Source organism: Amphibalanus amphitrite, unplaced genomic scaffold (genome assembly GCF_019059575.1).
Source record: "Amphibalanus amphitrite isolate SeventyFive unplaced genomic scaffold, NRLGWU_Aamphi_draft 000709F_arrow, whole genome shotgun sequence".
Lineage (NCBI taxonomy): Eukaryota > Metazoa > Arthropoda > Thecostraca > Balanomorpha > Balanidae > Amphibalanus > Amphibalanus amphitrite.
In genome coordinates, this window is record NW_024882203.1 from 348,680 (window position 1) to 369,091 (window position 20,412).

The following is a 20,412-nucleotide window of genomic DNA, read 5'->3' on the forward strand; positions in this document are numbered from 1 at the left end:
ACCAGTATAACGCCTTTTGGGGCGACTAACGGAGCGAGCGAGAGGGTGGGCCTTGCACGTGCGAAATTGCGAGGGGGTACCTCCAACTGACTTGTGCACGGCACCCTACTAACTGGTCTCTAGCGATGTGCCAAATTTGGGCACAATCGGCCCAGCCGTTCTCGAGATCTGGAAGCGGCACCCTGCACGTGCGCACGTGCAAAATGGGTCCCAACTGACTTGTGCACGGCACCCTACTAACCGGTCCCTAACCGTGTACCAAATTTGAGCGCAATCGGTCCAGCCGTTCTCGAGATCTGGAAACGACCCCTGCACGTGCGCACGTGCAGCAGCACCCCAACTCTGGCACATGTATATGCAGTGCCTAGTGGGTGCCTACCTACATGCCAACTTTCAGCGCAATCGGCCAAGTAGTTACCGAGATATTGCAACAATTACAAAAGTGACACCTCTTCGTTTTGCACGTGGCACGTGCATAAGGGGTCACCCACATGCATCGGGAATAGTCCAATACTTGGTAGAAGGAATGAAGCTACCCTACAAAAATTACCGCGTGTAAATCGGTCAAGTGGTTGCTGAGATATAAGCCTCGCAAAAGCGTGACCACGGCCGGCCGGCCGGCCGGCCGGCCGGCCGGCCGCTCATACTCAGAAATTTCCGTTAATCTAAGGAAAGACTACGCTCGCTTCGCTCGCTCCGTAATAAATAAGTGTCGAATAAGTTGCATTGGCATAGCATCTGAGGTCAAGAAAGGAAATTGTAATAATTCACAATTTCACATTTCAATCATGTGACTGAGGTGAAAGGTGGAACTGTCCCCGGTCTACTCTTGGCGCTCGAGAGGAGCTTCTAGACGGGGTTGGCCTCAGGCGTGGAGTAGCTGCAGCTAGACTAGGCAGTAGAAGCAAGAAGCATGGGCTGGGTCCGGTTCTTTGAAAGGATGTGGGCATGTGAGACTGGATGGAGAGAACCTCGACCTAAATCACGGACGGTATGGAGTCTCGAACCTGCAATGCGGTAATCTGTGGTTATCCAAGAACTTTGTCTCGGACATGTGGCGCGCGCTGACCGACTTCTCCATATCGATGATACATAAGTCTACGGCGCTGTCTATCCCGGACTTGCCCTTTGACGAATCGTCCACTTGACGCATTATATTTTTTACGATAACAGGTCAATAAGGACAGAGATGTCTGCGCAAAAATTGTTGCGATTTGCGGGCATTTGGACGTCGTTTTGTTTTAGTGAACTTTACTTGCGTTTATGAATGACAAAAATGGCGTAGAGGTGCCAATAAATGTGTTCGATGTGCGAATCCTGCTATCGCAAAAATCAGCATGAAACCATTTTGAAAGAGCATGTTGAAACGAAAGTAGGTGTATGCTTTCAATTACAGTCAAAAGCACGCTTACTTTACTCAAAAACATATTAAAGAATTAAAGTTATAACACAAATCATTGAAATTAAGAGAGTATTTTGATTTGCTGTGCCGCGTTGTGTTTCCTTGGTGTTTCCTTTCTTGCGCTGAAATTGAACACAGGTTAGGGCAGGCCATTCATTGTTTTATTTTTATTGCTTATTGTTATTCTATGTGGAGTGGCACGTTGACGTGGGTGATATTCAAATTTCATGATTATTTATCGGTAGTATTTCTTATGAAAAGTAAAGCATGGGTTGGATTTGGAAAAGCATGCTTGATCACCCCTCCTATCAAGTAGCATTGGCATAGTTCAAGTTTGTCATGCACCAACAGTCATGTGGTCATGGCTGTTGGTAAATGGTACTTAGTTGCAGCCAGGGGTTTTGACTTTTGACACCCCCTGAAATTCAAAAGTCACCATTTAATAGTGCTCCAGGGGTGCTTTAATTATGCTGAGACCCAAACTGCTTTGCGTAAGTCGAGAGGAGAGTGATGCTGCTGGGAAAACGTACCTATATTTGCTTTTTACGCAATAATTTGAATTTGACTACCATTTGCCAGGTGCTAGAAAAGAACCACTGGTCACTGGAGATCATGGGTCTGTTCCCGTCGCTCCTCCCAAAAAATCTCGGATGAGGTTGGATGAGCTTGGAGGAGAGCCGTTTCAGAGGAGCCACGGGAACATTTTCGCGAGGAAATCAGCTGTTTGCGGGCTGTAACGGTCGGCGATTTATGGCGCGCAAACATAAATCAAGAGATAATAATCGCTTTCTAATAAAATAACCTTAGATTAATATCAAACATTACTATTTCAAGATATCCAATCGTCATCAATCACTAAAATCATTTCCACTTCCCTCAAATCTCATTTATAAACAACTCACATTTGTATTACGTGCGCCAAATATGTCTACGCAAGAGCCTCCTCCAAAAAACCAACTTTCGTTTGGGATGAGGGAGGAGGCAAATAGTGGTGGTGAGATGTGAAATCAAGATGAGCTTGGAGGAGCTTGGAGGAGCGACGGGAACGATTTTTTGAAACGAGAGGAGGTTAGAGGAGCTTGGAGGAGGTTAGAGGAGCGACGGGAACAAACCCCATGACAAATGTCAGTTCTTCGCCCCTGCCTAGTTGATAGCCAAATTGCAAATTGTGACATCGGGTTGACTTGACAAGACGCACAATCAGACCACACAAATGCTGGTAAAATGGTGAGGTAAATGCTCATATGCTCATGTGGAACAAAGTTTGAGCTCATGTGGAACAAAGCCTCAGCTTAGAACTTATTTGTCAGAACTTGAACTACTTTGTGAGTAGGTAATTGGTTTGTTGATAGCACAAGTAGAACTTGCAATCCAGACAAAAAATATATGTTACCTTCAACATGTCTGGCACAACAGTGAACAGGCAGATTGTGTTGAAATTTTGGCACACAGCTGATACTGAGTTCTATAGCCTAGAGTTGGACGATACAAGGACTTTTGGCGCAAGATGTCAAGATGTGACCTTAGCCAACTTCACTCCCTGCACTCTACATTCAAATTGAGTACCTACCTAGGTACCTACTCACCTATCCCGGGGTTTACATCTGTGACAGCCATCGGTGCATCTGCATTCTGCAGTGATGACACTGTTTCAGTGGGCACTGTCTCATGCTGCTACCACGCTGCCTGGCTGCCAGAGCATTTCGCGAGCTGAATGCTGATGTCATAGGTTATGGTAAAGTCACTGATCACTCAGTTTTGGAGCATCCAAGTTTGTTGATATTTCCATGAAAACTGAATTTGCCATGTGTGCTAGCAGTGGCTATGAAACACCACCCTGATCTTGTTAAAATTGCCATGCTTTGCATTCTAGCTTCTAGTGTTTTATCATTTAGAGCTGATGCTAGTGGTTCTGATAAAGTTTGCATTCTAGCATTACCATTTTAACCAATATCTTTTCCAGGCAAATTTCGGAGCAGAATGACATTGTTTATTGCAGTTTGAGAGCATATGGAAGAGATATTGCTTTTTGTGGTGACCAGTTCAACATCTTTCAGTGATCTTCTAGCATCCTGAGTTGGCTGTTTGATGCTCCTCAATCCTCATCTTCTGCTCAGCAGCTGAGGGGAGCTCAGTGCAGCTGCAGGCACCATGGGCTGCCGGGTACAGCTGTCACGCTGTGTGCACGTGATACGCGTCTCGCACCTGACAGCCTTCGTGCTGGTTTACGTGCTCATCTTTCTGGTGGCGAATGTGGTGGTGTTGAAGGCCTACTGGGAGCAGCGGCAGCGCGAGCTGGAGGAGCAGCGCCAGTGGCGTCAGCTGGCCGCCCAGCCGGTGAGGAAGCCGCTCGGAGGCGCCGAGGCGTTCCTGCAGCGCCTGCAGAACTCGGTGCGCGGCAGCCGACGGCGGGCGGTGTTCACGTGCGCCGACTTCCCCACGCTGGCCGTGGGCCGCCGGCTCGGCTTCGGCTGGAGCAAGGAGGTGTTTGAGGCGACGTACGGGGGCCGCTCGGCGGCCGTGAAGACGGTCAATGTGGAGGGCAGGGACATGCGGCTGTGCCGGGAGGCGGGCGCCAACTACACCGAGTGTTACCGGCGTACGGCCGACAAACTGTTCAGGGAGGTGAAGCTGCTGCACCAGCTCCGACACCCGGCCATCGTGGAGGTGAGGGCTGGGTAAATCGGTGTTCTCTCATTCATTTTCATTTATTTTGCTACGGCTCAATGGCTCTATTCAGTTTAAGCCTGTAACGCTAAATGGCCTCCGTCGCTGAGGCGTCCTGAAACCCAAACCAAAACCCCAGTTTAAGCCTGTATGCATTACATTCATTTGTTCATTATGTCTGTCATTATGTGCAGCTGCCATTGACATTGGCTCAGACCCGGCACCCGTACGGGTTCCGTCGCTGCTCGCTGGTAACCGTCTCTTGCATTGACCCATCCACCTCCGGCAGCTGTACGGGTTCTGCCTGTCGCTGGGCCGCGGCGAGAACAGCGTCGTTGCCGTGGTAACGGAGCTCGGCGAGCCTCTCAGTCAGCTGGCGCTGCTGCAGCTGTCCTGGGAGCGGCGGCTGCGGCTGGCGCTCGACGCCGCCGAGCTGCTCGCCTACCTGGCCGTGTCGCCGCTCGGGCCGGCCGCGCTCTCCGACCTGCGCCTGGAGCAGTTCCTGCTCAGCGGCGGCCGGCTCAAGCTGACCGACCTGGACGACCTGCAGCTGGGCGAGCCGCGCTGCACCGGACCGGACGTGTGCCTGCTGCCGCCGCCCGCGGCCGCCTCCGCCGCACTCACTCGCTGCACGGCCGGCAGATGTCAGGTCAGACATGGCGCTCGGACGGGACAGTTAATTAGCACTGTACCGTGTAGTGTGCACTAATTTGTGTAGAAGTGATATTCGATCGCACATCTCCCCTAAAAAAGAGTGGTGGTTATTTCTTCTTCTTTTTTCGTTTCGGAATTACAGGGCCTGTAACTGTTTTAGTTTTATCGAGGTACTCTATCTTAGTCATTCAATCCGAAGTCCTTAAGTTTTACTGGCTTGATATGGGACCCTCATCACACAGTTGTCCAGCGTTCCGTCATACTACATCTCTCCTCCCCTGTTCACCACCGTTCTCTCCCCACCGCAGGGCTACAACGCGCGGCGGAACCAGGCGCTGGCCGGGGAGCGTCTGTTGGGCCCGCTGCTGCTGCAGGGGGTGCCGGCCCCGCTGAACGCCAGCGTCACTGCACTGCTGGCCTCGTGCTCGGCGGCCCAGCTGAGTCCGACGGAGCTGAGCGGGCGCGCCACGGAGCTGCTCAAACTGTTCCAGAGGCACGGCTATGGAGTTACTGACACCGGGTCAGGTACGAGTAATTGGATACGATCATGCGAGTAATTGTACGAATAATTGGGCGGGTGGTCTAGGGTGAGGTGATGGGAAGTGGATGGCAGACTAGCGTGCCGAAGGGAGCTTCAGTTGATAACACTGACACACCGTACTGATCCGGTAAGTTATGCATCTGATTCTGCAACCGTGCTTAATCTGTCATGTGTTTCGTTTTTAACAGTGGACGATATTGTATAAAGCCCATTCCTTCACCCTTTGCCGTTCTCTGCGATAGACGACGCGGGACCAATCCCACCTCTTGACCCTCCACCACTCTCAGAGGTAACACCAAACACTCTCCTAACTTTACCCGTCTCCATCTCCAGCCGTGTACGAGGCGGTACCGAACGCCACTCTCCCCGGCCACAACTACCGGTGTGCGCAATCGTCCGAGCTGGGCCGCTGCTGGCTGTCGGTGTCCGGTCCGCGCGAGGCGTCTGCCCTCTGCTCGGCCGACCGGCGCTGCGAGGGATACGTTATCACTAATGTCACCACTTGGACCGGTGAGGGAACGGGGGGGGGGGGGGGTGAAATGGTCATGGGAAGGGCCAGTGGAGGTGACGGGACAGAGAGGCCCGTAACACTAACGGAATGTGCTGTAATGGAATGTGCTCTGTAGTAAGTCTAGATACCTGGGGAGCTGGGGGTATTGGAATATTGTTAGCTAGTTGAGGTTCCCAGTTGTGCGGTAGTAAATGTAGCGATCTGATTGCCTTCACTCATGATCTGATGCTCATCGGGTTGACTCAAACACATTATTTAGTGGCCCATGATGCATCCACCAAGACAGCTGAAATCGCCATGGCACAGTGCAGTCTTTCACTGGCCATATGCTGAATGATCATCTGGTTCCCTCACAGGTCGCCTGATGACCCACTTCAAGACACGGATCGTGACCGGAGAGGTAGTGCCCGAGTTCAACTCGACGCTCTATATTCGGCAGTCGGTGAGGTGACGCCCCTGCCTGCCATCTCGTGACAAATATTCAGACCTGAACTGTGCCAAACGGACACGCCGGCCTTGCGGCTGAATCCTGTGCCAGGCGACTCTTCCGCAGCCTGTGCATCGTGGGTGATATTGCATTCAGCCGTGGCTCGGCTCAGTTTTGTAAATAAGTGAGATTTATGTAGCTTTATGGCAGCTGTTAGGCCGTATAACGCCAGTTACAGGGTTTGTGTGATACTGATGGTACTCCTTTAGTGTATTCAGACGTCGCCTTTACGCTAACCAGACAAGGTCGGGGCTGGTTTATATTTTTAGATTTACACCAGTGTTCATATCCAGTATGTGTATGAAGTGTAACCCTCATCTGACACAAATATGTAGCGATGACGTCAATAAAGTGACACTGAACATCAGCAATACGCTGCGCTTACTGCACGTGCATGACTGCCACCCAGGGGTCCGGTGAGGGCACTGCAATCAGCACAGTAATGTCGCGCGTCCGCAGCCGCGCGATCGAAAACGCCAGCCGCCATAGTCCTTCAGTGTATGAGTGGGCGGCACGCATGGGCGCGGCAACACGGTGCTCAATACAAAACACAGCATATCTCGCGCCATGATCCTACAGCACGGCCCGCTGATATCCTGCTAAGACTGCGGTGGACAGTAGCCGCTCGCAGTATTAGCGACAATAGGCCGTGCTTCAAGGATAGGCCCTGTTGTGGCCCTCGTCCGAGTGCGGTGGAGAGTTCGCCCCATGTTATAGGGGGCGACGCAGCTCCGGATGATCGCACGACTCCTATCGCATGGGTCGCGTCATAACAGCTCTCTGCGACCGCGTCATCCCCTCCAGACAGCCGCGTCGAGGGACAGCACCCCGCGTCTGGAGACTGCCCTGGGGACTGATCCGTTTCCAGCACGATAGCGGGTTGGAACGGACTCCTCGGTGCTTGAAGTAACCATCCTTCAGACGGTCGGTGAGATGGACGTCGATCCCACGGCGCGCGGCTGTTCTGATCGACGAGTCCGCTAGCGTTCTGGAGACGCAGCGGGACTCCCTATATTCAGTGCTTCGCTACTTGTGACCTGAAACAGAACAGGAATCTGGTTATTTTTTTTTTTTTTGTATTTGTATTTCTTGCATACCATCAACAGGTCCGAAAACCCAATAATAGACGGAGTCAGACATATAAAAACAATAAATACGACACACATTGTTAAAATTCACACTGTATGGCGAACGAACACAGACACACACTTCATAAAACGAGAGCGCCTTCCAAAAATGTCCGCTCCAGGAGTCACCTGGTACAGGCTATTAATCCGACGTGGTAGACGGCAAAACAATCCATCTTTGATGGTGCCTACTCTGGCGGCTGGGACATTCAGACAGGGCTGCGCGCGAGTTGCCCTGGCTGGGACAGCAAGTCCGAAGCTGCCCAGGATTTCCACGGAGTCAACACGGCCCCCGAAGACGCCATGTAGGAAGGCGAGGTCGTGTTGCGCCAGGCGCTGTTTGATAGTTAGAACGGCGAAGTGGAGCAATAGCTGTGCGTAGTCAAATGAGTTAGAAGGGCGATTAGAGTTAACAGCTAGCCAGATTAAAAACTTATGCTGGACCCTGTCCAGTCGCGCCATGTGAGTTACTGCGGCGCCCGACCAAATAACGCTGCCAAACTCCAAAACAGAACGAACGTGAGCGTTAAAGGCCGTAATAAGGGGAGCTGGCTCGAACCTGCGCCCTGTCCGCGCACGTGAGGTTTGGAGCGATCGCAGGTAAGTTCCCAAGGCACGATTCGCCCTCCCGACGACGTCATCGATGTGAGAAGCAAAGTTCAATTTTGAGTCCAGAATAACGCCTAAATCACGCATCTCAGATACGCGATCCAGGGTGACATTGCCAATGGAGTATGACGTCAGGACAGGCTTTTTGCGCAGAGTAAAGGTAATAAACTTGCATTTTGCTGGGTTAAGTTTTAGTTTCCAAACGGTGGACCAAGAAGATAGGATGTCTAAATCGGCCTGAAGGGTGGCAGCATCGTCGGAAGAGCGAATCCGCCTCAGCAGCTTCACGTCATCAGCGTACATCAGGCATGTCGATGAGATAGAGGACGGAACATCATTGCAAAATAACACAAACAAGATCGGGCCACAGATACTGCCCTCCGGCACCCCCGACCCAACCGGCACCCAACTGGACGCCGTCCCGCACAGCACCACGCGCTGCTCTCTCCCACATAGGTAGGACTCAAACCACCTCAGGGCAGCTCCAGACAGATTGTAGGAATGATGAAGTTTGTGAAGAAGGAGAGAATGGTTGACGCTGGTGAAAGCTGAGGAGTAATCCGTGTAGATAACATCTGTCTGGAGGCCATCGGCAATTGAGTCCCACAGCTGCTTAACGAGGCAGGCAAGGTTAGTAGTACAGGAGCGGCGCGGGAGGAAGCCGTGCTGGGCCGGAGAGATGAGACATGGACCATCAACTGGTCACACGTTACGCGTTCTAAAATTTTTGAGCAAATGGGTAGAAGCGATATTGGTCGATAGTTAAGCGGATCTTTTCGGCTGCCTTTTTTGTGTACCGGTGTGACGTGCGCGCGTTTCCAAGCTGAAGGAAATTTGCCCTGTTCGAATGATAGACGGCAAATTTTGGTCAGAGGGATCGAAAACTCTTCAGCGCACTCTTTTAAGATGCGGGCACTAAGGCCGTCTGGCCCACACGCCTTGTGGACGCTTTGGGTCATCAATAAGTTAAGAACGGTGTCGTGATTGACCGAAAATCTGCTAAGAACGTCAATGTGGTACGATGTGACATCCGGAAAACTATCGACCGTACCGTCGGAGAATTTTGAGGCAAAGACCCGACTGAAACCATCTCATACTAAGATGGTATACTAAGTTAACCATCTCATACTAAGAAAGAGAAACGAATTGATGCAAAAAAGCGTCTAACACTATCTAGGCGCTACTTGCCCGTAATACGCTCGATGCATTCCACTTTTAGAAGTTTGTGACCCACCTGATCCTACCTCCAACAGCTAACCATGCTACACCTCACAGACCTCGTCCCCGTCCCCTGCGCCCAGCCACTGACCCTGAGGAGCCACTGCCGAGCAGTTTCGCGCCGCTGAGCACCACGTAGGGCGACTGCAGCTCCTTCTGCTTCTCCTGCAGCCGGGAGAGCGTGTTCAGCGGTGTGTCCGTCGAGTTCATCTGCGCCATCAGCAAGCTCTCCTGGATCTTCTTCTCACGCTTCTCGGTCTTCATCTTGCCGGAACCCTTGCCGTGGAACTTGTGCGATAGGTATCTGTAAAGAACGGAGGGAATCGGTCAGAGCCAGAGGGGGTACACTCGTTAAACGTTCAGTTGTTTATCGATCACCATATTTCAGACGGTAGAAAATTATCCGAGAAGAATGCTAAAAATCACGACATCGATAATAAATCCACATTTATCAACAAAAGCAGGTAAATTCGTAGGTCAGTCACCAATCCATATCCTGTTATCTACAGCTCCTCTTCGAAGCCCCCAAACTACGGGATGCCATAACCTCGCTAACCCATCCGTCATCCTCACCCACCTGAAAGCCTCCTTGGAGCTGAGTAGACGACCCTGGTCGTCGATATACTCCAGTTTGACCTCCGGTTTGTAGTTGGCCTTATCCTTGAACTCCGTGACCGGTCCGCCGCCGCCGCCGCCGTACCCGCCGCCGCCCCGGCCGCGCCGGTCGTCATCCATAGCGCTCTTGTCCTCGATGGAGTAGTTCTGAGCCCGCAGGTGGGCCAGCACCTGCTGACTGGCGCCCTGGGACGCACGAAGGAGCGCGTTGGTCAGATGGGCGGGACGGCGGGTGGCGTTATGTCCAAGCCGGACTGACATTGCGGTGTGGGAACGTGATATTTGAACAGCTAGTGTTAAAGTCCTGTATTTCAGCAATCTAAAAACAACGCATCAGCAGAACAAGAATGCTGAATGATCTATTTTGGTGGAGTATAGAGTAACAAATCCTGGAAGCAGCAAAAATTAACCATCGATGGCAAGCAATCATGTAACAGAGGCAAGATCCCGATAGCACGCAGCTGTTGTAAAATTCCTACCTTAATAATTCGTACAAAACAGAAGCTAGTACATATTGGGAGAGGGGGTCCTAACATCCCCATCCACACAACGGCAGCCTCTTCCGCAGCACCCACTCTCTCACCTTTTTCCCGCTCTCCTCCTGGTCGACATATCCCTTTTTCATGGCCAGTTTGAGCGCGCCGGCCAGTCCGGCGCCGACCTCTGGCTCCGCCTCCAGGATGGCCGACCTCTCGGCGGCCTCCCGCTCGGTGGGCGCGGCCGTCTCGTCTGGCCCCACCTCCTCCCAGACTCCCCCGTCGGCGGCGCGTGCCAGGTCCGAGCGGCGCCGCTCCTCCGCCAGCTCCCGCTCCAGACTGGCGATCTCCTCCGCCTCCTCGTCTCGGTTACCTGCGCAGGGGAACACGCAGATAGAAAGGTGAGGGTTGTACCCGAGGAGGCACGCGGCTGGATTGGGGCAGGGGCGCATCAGTAGAGAACATTTTACGGCTAGGCGCATAGTGCTTTATAAACTGGCGAAGTTTCTAGCATAAAATGACATTAAGACTTGAAAGTGTTGGAACGTCAAGTAATAAAATGATTTCATGGACGACAGCTGCATTGTATGATACATCTCTGCTGCATATTTACTCGTAAATTTAGGCAATTGCACAATCAATGTCAATGCCAATGTAAAATACTTAAAAAGACGCTGTCAAAGAGAAGAAATCCAAGCCTACCTAAACAGCGTATGCGACGAACTGATTTCCGCTCTCCAAAAACATCGAATGAAATGCCATCAAAGCTGCACGCTCTCCACACAGAGCCTCCACCGGCTGTCCATTGCATTCCTCACCTGACATGCCGTATGTAGGAATATCTCCCAGGGAGCGGCAGAACTCAGCCGTCGAGTTGAGCACGATACTCTGAGTGACGGACGCATCGGCGGCCTCCTTCTCACGGAGCTTGGCAGCGAGCTCCGCCAGACGTCGCTCCGTCGACCTCGTCGCGCCAGACGACTCCGACTCCTAAGACGATAGAGTCGGAGTCAACAACAGTCAGTAGAGTAAGGATACATTCACCCTTGCCAAACACAAAGTTTATTGAAAAACGTGCGTTTGCTCCCCTACAAAGACCCGCGGCCAGGATGCCTTAGCGACAAGGCATTCGCTAAGGCATCCTATTCACTAAAGCCATTCAACTGAACATTCCCCAGGTCAAGACGACCTAGTTACTTAATACTTAGACCAAACAACAAGCTAAATTCAGTCAGATCACTGCTGTGCTGACTAGCCTGCCTTCCAGTGACATCAAGACGCCGTCCAAGTTTCAACTCTGACTCCGTCCCCACCTGCGCCTGCGCGTCCTGATTGAGTCGTCGGGAGCGCTCGATGGCGCGGCTCAGCTCGGTGTCAGCCTCCTCGTCTTCCAGTTTGACACCGCTCAGGTCATCGGTCACTGGAGCTGAGGAGAGAGGGAGGGGGGGGGGGTGTTAGTCGGAGAGAGGGAACGGGAGGTGGTACACGCGGGATTGCAGGGCGGTGAATGAATCGGACCGGTGACATAGCAACGAGATCGGCCTCTCACGAAGAACAAAAATGCAATACACATGATCATGATGGAAACCATGAAATATTCATAAGCAAGCTAAAAGAAGCACGAGCACAAACAAGGCAGGAAACAAAGCAGGAAATTAATGTTAACATTATAAGGACCATAAACAGGGCAACACACTATAAACAATCTACATCTAATAGCAGAATAAGTTATAATCCTTAGCAGTCTGCCAGAAAACCGAGCTTCACCATCAAGACTACACCTCCTTCACTAACTCAGTGCTCCGCCGGCCGTCCCCTCCTGCCCACCCACCGGTGTCGTCAGTGACGGCCGCCTCTCCGTCGCTGTCGGCGGGCTCGCGCTTCACCCGCGAGCCGAGGTGGGCCGACGGGTCGTCATCGGCCAGCGGCAGCAGGTCGTCCGCCTTTAGAATACCCTTCTTACGCACCTTGCGTACCTGACAATAGGAGGAAAGGGCGGTGTTAGAGTGTGCACTATCGATGCGGACGCTGAAACTAGGGCCAGGGAAGAAAAGCAGAAACCAGACACTGGAGGGAAAGAACCTTTGGGGGAGGAGAGCCAAGCCAAAGAAAGAACAGAGTTGGAAGATATTTTGGTGGAATGCCTACGAAAGAAGAAAGTCAGACGACCAAAGTGACAAAGTGACACCACTGACCTTTTTCTTGACCTTCTTGAATGAGGCCATCTCTGCTTCTGTGTAGAACTCTGACGCGATCTTGGGTGCCGGCATGTCCAGGGACTGCATGGCCTGCTGCTTCATCTTCTGCTTTAACTTCTCCTTGACAACAGCCGCCTGGTTGACAGCGGCAGAGGCCTGGCCGGCCGCACCTGTCGAGAGTAAACGATACGTTGAGGGATCGCAACATTTAAAGAAAAAGTACCGTGTAAGCTACACCCGACTTGACGATACGTCGTTTTCTGTCTCATCGCATTATCTGTCGTCTCTAAACACAGACAGTATGGAACAGCTGCGACACATTCTTTCCGCTCGTGCTTACCGATAACAAAGGAGGACTTTTTCTCTCCGTCCAGCTGTTCGTCGTACTGGCTGAGCAGCGACTTGGGCCGGTAGTTGCCCTGCTCGTCCCATTCGTCCTGGTCGTCGGGACGGTAGCCCGGCTTCTGGCGCCGGATGGCCACGTTCTGTCGCAGAATCGAGGACATCGAACGGTCAGGGCAGAGAGTCGAACATCTGATCGCTCTAAATACCCCTAGGTAACATAATGAGTCGGAAGTAGCTAAGTAGGAAGTAGAGCGTCCTCGCTGTGAGATCAAAGACTGTGAGATTCAGCTGATTAATTGGCATAAGCATGAGTCACTTTGCAATGAAACGATCCATTGTTACACAGAAATCGAGCAACAGACTATCCTCAGCACATCAAACACTGAACAGATCCCTCATACAATTAAACTCTCCTAACAGTGGCCCACCTTCTCATGCCGCTCGTCGTCCACCATATTGACGTTGACCAGCACGTCCGACTCGTCCTCATCCAGCACAGCCTTGTCCTTTATCGTCAGCACCACGTCACGTCCTTCGACAAACTGGTCGGCCTGGTGCTCCACCGTCAGGCCGCGCAGGTCGCCGGCCGAGTAGGCCGCGGCGCGCGACTCGCTCGTGTCGGCGGCCACCAGGTCTCCCACGCCGAACTCGGCGTCTAGGTCGTCCAACAGCGCCGCCTGGCGAACGTGAGGGGGCGGTGTCAGCGTGAGGGGCAATGGAATCGCAGGACACTCATGGACATGGTAATTGGTGGGCGATTAGTTTCGCGTTTCCAAAATTGAATTGTATGCGCTGCAAATGAAATGGGGCATTGTGAAAATAAAAAAACGCTGTAACAGATGCACACCGTAACACTTGGAGCTAGTATCTACAAGTTGGAACGTTTACTTTGTCTCTCATGTAAAATACACCAACTACCAGACAATCGAACTAGGTACGCACTATGATCAAGAGAAACAGAATATCAGCAGATCAGAACCGTGATGAATCCCAACAGGGGCGTGTATCAACTGACCCGTTTGGAGGCCATCTCCTTCTCCTTCTGCAGCTGACGCGACTTTGTCACCCAGGCGGAGGCCGACTCATCATCATCATCCGAGTCGCCCAGTCCGCGAACGCGGGTCATCCGCGCCTCGATGGCACGTGCTTCGCGCCGCGACGCCAACTTCTCACGCAGCTTCTCCGTTTTCTTTTTATCTCCGATGTGCTCTGTCGGGAATAAAACATGACGGTGATGACCTCAACAGAGGAATGGGGCAGTGACAGCCCAGTAATTGCACGTGAGACTTCACCCAAAAAGGTGATTCCAAATGCGTTCAATGAATAATGCCGATGTAGACGGTTGACCTTGTCCTAAGTCTGTGCGGCCCATACTCCCATTCAGTTGATTTTGTAAGTGATAAAGAGGTATCTCGGTTATCAGCAAATCAAACAAAGGGATCTGGGTTGATGCACCTATTAAGAAAAAAATTACCATACTGCAACTAATGCTGACATTTTCAGACACCGAGTAGTTTGTATGAATGTATACCAGCCAAATCACACCCACCTGGCTTTTTGTGAATAGCGTATGTGTCCGAGGAGCCCATTCTGGGCCCTTCGGCGCTCCCCTCGCCTCCATCGCCCGTTCCCTTCACCGGTTTCACATCGAGCGGTCTCAGACCGAGCTCGGCTCGCAGCCGGTTCGTCTCCTCAATGGAGAGGGACGACTCACCGCCACCGCCGCCCTCACCACCGCCGGCCGGGGGCGAGGAGCGCAGGCGGGGCGGCGGCGGCGCGGCCGGCGCGCCCTCCGCGCGCAGCTGCGGGGGCGGCGGCGCCAGCGGCGGCGAGGCCGAGCTGCGGCTCAGCTTGGGCGGCGGCGGCGCGGCGAACGGCGGGCTGTCGTCCACCTCATGGCGCCGCTTCCGGTCCGACTTGTGCTTTTTGTGTTTGCGCCGGTGGCGGCGCTCAGAGTCGCCGTGCTCCGGACTGGCGGAGCCCGAGCGGCTCCTGTGCCGGCGCCTCTCCCTGTCACGGTCACGGTCACGATCGCGGTCCTTCTTCTTTTTCTTTTCATGACCCATAGCTTCCTGTGTTTACTCTGAAATATAAGCAGAAAAACAACATTATGGTACCCATTTAGCATTGCATTACCTTGTTGGTAAAACAATTACCTATAAGAAACAATAAGTAATTATTGTGCCTACTGCCTTATAACTCTGATAGCAGCACAAGTTTTTGAGGCAGCTGTCTGCATCAATTGCTGGTTTTATATTAGCTAACATTGTTCTCCTGATACATTGGTATATGTGAGGATAAAAGCTGAGTGGTAGGTTGTAGGTTGGTAGGTTGTAGGTTGGTAGGTTGTAGGTTGGTAGGTTGGTAGGTTGGTAGGTTGTAGGTTGGTAGGTTGGTAGGTTGGTAGGTTGGTAGGTTGGTAGGTTGTAGGTTGGTAGGTTGTAGGTTGTAGGTTGGTTAGTTTGGTAGGTTGTAAGTTGGTAGGTTGTAGGTTGATAGGTTGTAGGTTGGTAGATTGTAGGTTGGTAGGTTGGTAGGTTGTAGGTTGGTAGGTTGGTAGGTTGGTAGGTTGGTAGATTGTAGGTTGGTAGGTTGGTAGGTTGTAGGTTGGTAGGTTGTAGGTTGGTAGGTTGGTAGGTTGTAGGTTGGTAGGTTGTAGGTTGGTAGATTGTAGGTTGGTATGTTGTAGGTTGGTACTTGGTTGGTTGGTAGGTTGTAGGTTAGCAGGCTGTTGGTTGGTAGGCTGTAGGTTGGTTCATTGGTAGGTTGTAGGTTGGTAGGCTGTTGGTTGGTAGGCTGTAGGTTGGTACATTGGTAGGTTGTAGGTTGGTGGGTTGTAGAAATGTAGGTTGGTAGGCTGTAAAGATGTAGGTTGTGGGTTGGTAGGTTGTAAAGCAGGCTAGTAGGTAAGGTTAGGTCAGGTTATATTATGTTTATCTCCGGGTATCAGTATAGCGCTTTTCCTTGGTTGGAAAACCTTTGTGTATTCAATGTCTGTTCTGCTAATATGGAACTTTGACCCTTCTAACAATACCTATCATAAACAGAGCAAACTAAACAAGCCCCAGGTTTGATGTCTCTCAACAAAGATTCTACGTCAAAGATTCTACGTGACGTAGTCCGGCCAGACTACAACATCTATAGGAAAAATGGACACGCTTATATAATTCATTGGCCTGCAGAATTCAGCAAACCTGTGGTCAATGGCATGGTCAGATATGTTATTCTGAAAAATGGATTTCCTACAAACTGCAAAATTAAAATGCAGATACTGCAGCACCACGACCCTGATGACCCAAGGGACAAGGGCATGGGCAACGCTAGCTAGTAGCTGGGCTACATAACTTTGAAACTGATACCTATTTCAACACTGACACCGCTACCTATTGTCCTTTAGATCGCCTTGGTCTCACCAGCAGCCTATCTTGAGCCCATATATCTTCCCAAAAGCACCTTATCCGACTCCGACAACCTGAACCGACAGAAACGTTTTGTTCCTCGTTTATGAACAGTTTACCCAAACTTGTTGGATGTTCATTTTATCGAAACTTTAGCGTCCGCTAGCTGCCTTCCGATAACCGATTTGCTATGAGAAAATAATCTAGGGTTATTTTTCTAACTATGGAATGTTTTATATTCTTTTACGACTTCATATGATATTAAATTTAAAAAACGAAAGGGATTTTGTATTGTAAAAATAAAAAATATCGGTTTACCCCGCTGATGCTGCTAGCCGATTTGTGTTACTGAAGTCTTGAATACCAAGCTGCATGAAGAAGTGTCGACACAATCAATGCGCACCTGCTTCAAAAAAGTGGAAGAAAGCGGCTAGTAAAATATATGTGGTTCAGACATTCTATGATTTTTCACTGGCATTTCAACAAAGAGGATATGTTGAGCTAGGTCACAACTCACAACTCACAGGAACTTAACTTGTCTAGCTCAGTAGCGGATCCAGAGACCAGAGGGGGGCATGGGGGCCATGGCTTCCCCCCCTACGGCCTCCCGTGGGCACCATTACGGGTTTTTTTATTCATCACGGAGGTCACCGACGGGAGCTTCAACCCAGAGCCGTCTCCCAAGGGGGCACCATCCAGAAGGTCTATCAGAATAGGGTACTGTTTTCGGGGTCTCCCGGAGGCCCATTTCTGTCCCTCGCCTCGGGTGGGGCTTTTTCCATCCCGAGGTCCGCGGGGGCACCATCTCGAGTTCTCCGGGGGCACTATCCCGAGTTCTTCGTGGGCACCATTCCAAGGTCGGAGGGGGCACCATCTCGAGGGTCCGGGCCCGGGGGCACCATCCCGAGGTCTCCGGTGGCACCATCGCCAGGTCTGGGGACATCATCCCGAGGTCTGATGGCAGAGGGGGCACCATCCCGAAGTCTGTCCCCGAGGGCACCATTCCGAGGTTTCCGCGGGGGCACCATTCCAAGTTTCCAGGGGCACCATTGTGTCGGAGATACGGGGGGGGGGCAAAAAAATGCCCCCCCCCCACCTCGCGGAAGGTGGCCGGGACGCCCACCGCCTGCCGTGGTCGATAGAAATATCTAAATATTTCTCATTTCTATCTAAGTATATATATATATATATATATATATATATATATATATATATATATATATATATATATATATATATATATATATATATATATATATATATATATATATATATATATATATATATATATATATATATAGTTTAAAGAAATATATAAATATTTCTAATTTCTACCCTTTCGAGTAAAACTCCACACTAATGTAAGTAAAACTTATTCCAAGTAAAACTTGGACCGATGAATGTGAGGCGATTTGGTGTAGGGTCATTGATAACGGAAAGAAACATTATATCATAGGGTGTCTTTATGACCCACCTAGTGACTGTGAACTTCGGCTATCCGAATTCTTGTCTGTTCTCGAGCAAAAAGCACTATCCACAAATTCCAGAATCATTGTCGGTGGTGATTTTAATCTTCCAGATATACTAGGGTTGACTATTAACCCGCGCCCCGTTGGGCTCTGCCGAGCAACGCGCCCCGTTGGGGGGGGGGGCCATTTTGGCCCCCCCCTAAGATCTCGAGAACCACGCAACGTAGCGACAAGCGGCAAACGGTGTTGGATAGCCCTATCAGGGAACTACCTTGTGACCCAATTTTATTGACCTAGGTCAAACCGATGACGTCACAGGTCAGGTCAAAGGTCCAATTTTCACCGTTTACAGGCATTTCAAGAAATGCGTTGTAAAATCGAGTAAAATGCATTTCATTGAAAATCATCGATGGGGAAATGTTCTTCAAACACATATTTTGCTAGTTGAGGTCACTGATACCAGGTCAGGTCACTGAGGTCAGGTCACTGGGGGGTCACAATATGAAAGTGTCGTGTGATACATGTTTTATGGTCCATTTTACATGACAAATGCGATTATGTGGGTCAGGCAGCCTTTGGGGCCAGCTTAGGTCACGTTTTGGTCAAGGTCAGGTCAAGGTCAGGTCAAGGTCAGGTCAAATAAGGTCAAATTTCAAAGTTAATATTTTTGCATAAAATGGGTATCGAATCGATGCAGCTCGTCACGGGGAGTTCAATGGTGGTCTTTGTTTTGCCGTACGAGGTCTAGAATCGCTAAAAATTGAGTTCAAAAATTTGACGTTTTCATTTTTGAACAGTTTTTTCGGTATAACTTGGCCAAAAAACGAGATATCGATCTGAAATTTGGTATGTATATAGAAGAGCGCAGGGACTATCACATATATTCCGGTTTTTTCGAAATTCGGAAAAATTTTGGATTTTTTTTTAGTTTTTCTAAAAACATCAATTTTTTGAATTTTTTTGGGTCAAAAACCCAAAATTTTGAAAATCCGAGATAGCAGTTTTGTAGCGCCGCTTTTTGTCTATTAGACCATATAAAGAACTTTGAAATTGCTTGATAACTGTAGATTTGGTGAGCGTTTCAAGATTGCATGTTTTTTGCTCATTTTTGCTCGAACATGACCTCAGTTTGACCTCAATAACTCCTGACCTAAGGTGACCTAAGACTTGAAATTTGGTGTGAAGGTGTCAAATTGATGCCCGGAAAGGTACTGAAAATTTGGCGGCGCTGCGCGCCGCCGTTTTCTTGCTATTCAGGAAAAACCACAGGGGGGGGGCCAAAATGGCCCCCCCCCAACGGGGCGAGGGTTAAGTAATGGAAGTGCCTTAAGCAATTAAACGGGTTTGCACGTGCACACATTATTTAGGTGTCATTTCATGCGCCGATCTTTTTTCTATCCAATGGTGAAGACCACATGTCCCTAGCTACTTTTTGCTATAAGCTATCGTCGTTTTCCCAAGAGACCTCCCGAACCTGTGGCGCACCACCTGGCAATGGCCAAAGCCGCGCGCCAGCGCCGAGTGCAAGGTCATTAGAGCTCAGTTTGTCGTAGGGAAAAGGCCTACCAATTTCAGAAAATTTATTTTCTAGTATGGAGCGACGCAGCCTCCCCACAGACGATATGTCGGTGGTTTCATCGGTTTGAGAAAGAAAGCGCCGATCAGTCTTCTGGCGGCGTTCCAGGAGTGGGTCAAGACGAGGCTGGAATGGTGTGTGATGCTTGAAGGCGATTATTTGGAGTAGTGTATGCTGTCATTTATCGTGCCAATGTGTATTGTTTTGATGAAAATATAGAAATTGTCCATTGTGTAGCCATAACAATAAGCCAATAGGCTCTGATGACCTCGCGCTGGCGCTTGGCGCGCGATTTTGGCCATTGCCAGACTCCTTTTTCATGGTGCGCCGCAGGTTCGGGTGGTCTCTTGGGAAAACGACGATAGCTTGGAGCAAGAAGTAGCTAAGGACATGTGGTATTCACCATTGGATAGAAAAAACATCGGCGCATGAAATGACACCAAGAAAACATGTGCACGTGCAAAAACGTTAAATTGCTTAAGGCACTTCCATTACTTAATAGTCAACCCTAGTAGATTGGACCAACATGATCAGCTCGACTGGTGGAAGATACCGCAACAAAAACGATATTCTAGTAAATGTTGTGAATAGTTATGGATTGGAGCAAATGGTTAAGGTACCAACCAGGGTAACTGAACACGCTAGCAACATTCTGGACATAATTGTAACTAACGTTCCTCAACTAGTTAACAACCTTCACACATGTTTGGGCATTAGTGACCATTCAGCTGTGATATTCCAAACCCAGGATGTAGCACGACAACCAAAAGTAAAACGAAAGATAAAACAATATAATAGAGCCAATTTTGAAGATATAAATCAGCGTCTTTATCAATATTTCATACAATTTCGTGAAGAAGCACTTTCACGGACCGTTGATGAAAACTGGATTATGTTCAAAGAGGCGATAAGTAATGTAGAAAGTAGCATACCTACCCGTGCCTTTACCATTAACGGAGATCCTCCGTGGCAGGGTTGTGCTTGACTCATGAGTCGAGTCAGAAATTTGACTCAACTCTGACTCAAATGAGTCAGGTTTGAGTCGAGTCGGATTGAGCTGTTGAGTTGAGTCAGAGTTGAGTCAGCCAAAAATATTAAGGTGTTGAGTTGAGTCAGAGT

At 50.1% G+C, this 20,412-nt stretch overlaps 2 protein-coding genes across 5 annotated transcripts; one reads left to right on the plus strand and one right to left on the minus strand.

Annotated features, from left to right (window-relative positions):
* Positions 1-1,571: 1,571 nt before the first annotated feature.
* On the plus strand, positions 1,572-6,629 carry LOC122364962 (extracellular tyrosine-protein kinase PKDCC-like). Its single transcript, XM_043335790.1, has 6 exons — positions 1,572-1,609; positions 3,366-4,069; positions 4,359-4,718; positions 5,032-5,248; positions 5,598-5,774; positions 6,132-6,629. The coding sequence occupies exons 2-6, from the start codon at positions 3,554-3,556 to the stop codon at positions 6,224-6,226; spliced, it is 1,365 nt and encodes a 454-aa protein (XP_043191725.1). The 5' UTR covers positions 1,572-1,609; positions 3,366-3,553; the 3' UTR covers positions 6,227-6,629.
* A 114-nt stretch (positions 6,630-6,743) lies between these two features.
* LOC122364960 (U4/U6.U5 tri-snRNP-associated protein 1-like) lies at positions 6,744-16,347 on the minus strand. Of its 4 annotated transcripts, none has more exons than XM_043335787.1 (13): positions 16,304-16,347; positions 14,400-14,933; positions 13,866-14,059; positions 13,279-13,527; positions 12,846-12,990; positions 12,503-12,675; positions 12,139-12,283; positions 11,621-11,733; positions 11,126-11,297; positions 10,415-10,680; positions 9,794-10,017; positions 9,308-9,520; positions 6,744-7,299 (listed from the first exon to the last, which is right to left on the minus strand). In XM_043335787.1, exons 2-13 carry the CDS (start codon positions 14,914-14,916, stop codon positions 7,278-7,280), a joined length of 2,433 nt encoding a protein of 810 aa, XP_043191722.1. In that variant the 5' UTR covers positions 14,917-14,933; positions 16,304-16,347; the 3' UTR covers positions 6,744-7,277. The 4 variants fall into 4 exon arrangements, with proteins under 4 accessions (XP_043191722.1, XP_043191723.1, XP_043191724.1 ...); XM_043335788.1 differs by having other exon boundaries at positions 16,264-16,347; XM_043335789.1 differs by having other exon boundaries at positions 16,323-16,342.
* Between the last annotated feature and the right edge of the window lie 4,065 nt (positions 16,348-20,412).